This window comes from Austrofundulus limnaeus, unplaced genomic scaffold (genome assembly GCF_001266775.1).
Source record: "Austrofundulus limnaeus strain Quisiro unplaced genomic scaffold, Austrofundulus_limnaeus-1.0 Scaffold278, whole genome shotgun sequence".
NCBI classification, from domain to species: domain Eukaryota; kingdom Metazoa; phylum Chordata; class Actinopteri; order Cyprinodontiformes; family Rivulidae; genus Austrofundulus; species Austrofundulus limnaeus.
In genome coordinates, this window is record NW_013952680.1 from 620,288 (window position 1) to 622,189 (window position 1,902).

At 46.7% G+C, this 1,902-nt stretch overlaps 1 protein-coding gene across 1 annotated transcript in view; it reads right to left on the reverse strand.

Annotated features, from left to right (window-relative positions):
- Positions 1-1,902, reverse strand: part of trim71 (tripartite motif containing 71, E3 ubiquitin protein ligase) — a 48,735-nt gene that overhangs the window by 7,747 nt on the left and 39,086 nt on the right. Inside the window, exons 5-7 of the mRNA XM_014021123.1 lie at positions 1,261-1,503; positions 662-1,159; positions 444-584 (exon numbers count right to left, since the gene is read on the reverse strand). Coding sequence (XP_013876577.1) covers positions 444-584; positions 662-1,159; positions 1,261-1,503 — 882 coding nt within the window. The remainder of the gene's footprint in view (positions 1-443; positions 585-661; positions 1,160-1,260; positions 1,504-1,902) is intronic.

Genomic DNA, 1,902 nt, shown 5'->3' on the forward strand with positions numbered 1-1,902 from the left:
GGTCGGATGAAATATGCTAATTTTTTTGAGATAGGGATTTTTGGTTTTCTTTACTTTTTTTGCCAAAATCATCAATATTAAAACAAGAAAAGGCTTGGACTACTTCAGTTGGTGTGCAATGAATCTAAAATATATGAAAGTTTAATGTTTATCAGTACATTACAGAAAATAATGAACTTTATCACAATATGCTAATTTTGAGATAGGGATTTTTGGTTTTCTTTACTTTTTTTGCCAAAATCATCAATATTAAAACAAGAAAAGGCTTGAACTACTTCAGTTGGTGTGCAATGAATCTAAAATATATGAAAGTTTAATGTTTATCAGTACATTACAGAAAATAATGAACTTTATCACAATATGCTAATTTTTTGAGAAGGACTTGTACAATGAAATTCAAGCAGAAATAGTTTAGCAGGACTGCACTGGTTCTGCCTTCATACCTGCACACGGTGATTGTCCTTGTCAGCCACAATGATTCGTCTCTGACTGTCACAAGCAACACCGGCTGGCCGATCAAACTGACCGGGCCGAGATCCCAGAGAGCCGAACTTATGGTGGAAGGCACCGCAGGGTTTGAAGATCTGTGAAGGACCAGCTGTTAGGTTTAAAACAGCTGGGAAACAAGATTTACAACTGAGAGCACTGGAAACTGCAGTACCTGAATGCGGTTGTTGCTGCGATCGGCTACTACAACGTATCCCTCCTTGTCGACGCTGATGCCCCACGGACGGCACAGCTGGCCGTCTCCCTCCCCCTCGCAGCCGAACGACGACACCTGGGAACCCAGGGAGCCGTAGCTCCGCCCCGACTTCACCGTCACTTTGAAGGGACTGCCCTGGATGTGTTGGTTACACACCAGGACCGACACCAGAAGCTCCCCCTCGGTTTTGGGGAAGTAGCTGACGGTGTAGGTGCCGTTCTGGTGGTCCGTTACCTCCACGGCGGACAGGTTGCCATCTGCGGCCGACATGACGACGGCAGACACGGCGTCCCCGCCGGAGAGGCGCGGCTCGCCGTCGTGATCGTATCCGATGACGGTGAAAGAGGCAGGCTTGCCACGGAGCACGTTTTTCAGACCTTCACCGTGAGCTTTGGTGACGGGGGCGAAGGCTCCGCTGCTGATCATACCCATGGACTGGATGGCAATATATAGAGCCTGTTTGAACAGCAAAAACATTGTTTCATTGACTTGTAACATAAAATTAAAGAAAACAGCAGCTTCAGCCACTAGCTGGTGAGGAGTTGATCGGTGTCTACCTGGTCTGGAGGAGTGAACATGAAGCGGTCGTCCTCCTGCGGCTGCAGCAGGCCCCTGAGTGCCTTGAGTTCGTGGATCTGGGTGAGCATCCTCTCCCTGGCCAGCAGCACATCAAGGTGGTGGCCCTCATCCAGGACCTGGCTCACAGCAGCAATGGTGCCATCCAGTTTGGTGAGACTCTGGTGGAGTTTCTCCACTTGCAGGTACAAAGATTTGGCTTTCACCTGGCGGATTTTCTCCACCTGGAGAGAGGGGGAAATGAAACTTAAATTTATATACATTGAGAAACACTTTAAACACTCTGCTGCTCATGTGGGGTAACATCAGTTCAGGATGAGGTCCGACATCAAGGATCTGGGGTCGGATTTATAAAACTGGCGTACGCACAATATGAGCCCAGAAACTTGCGTACGCCACTTTTCATGCAAAGGTTGTGATTTATAAAATCCAAACTTRACGTGAAAATGTGCGGTGCCTCACACCAGCTCTGACCCATGCGGACGCTCATTTTGGAGAAGTGAAACTGAGACACAGATGGTGAAGTGAAGAATTAGAGCAACACTGTTTAATGATCACTGTCAGATATTTAATTTCACTTCATCAGACTTATATTTTTATTCAACTTTATCATCAGCTTTCTT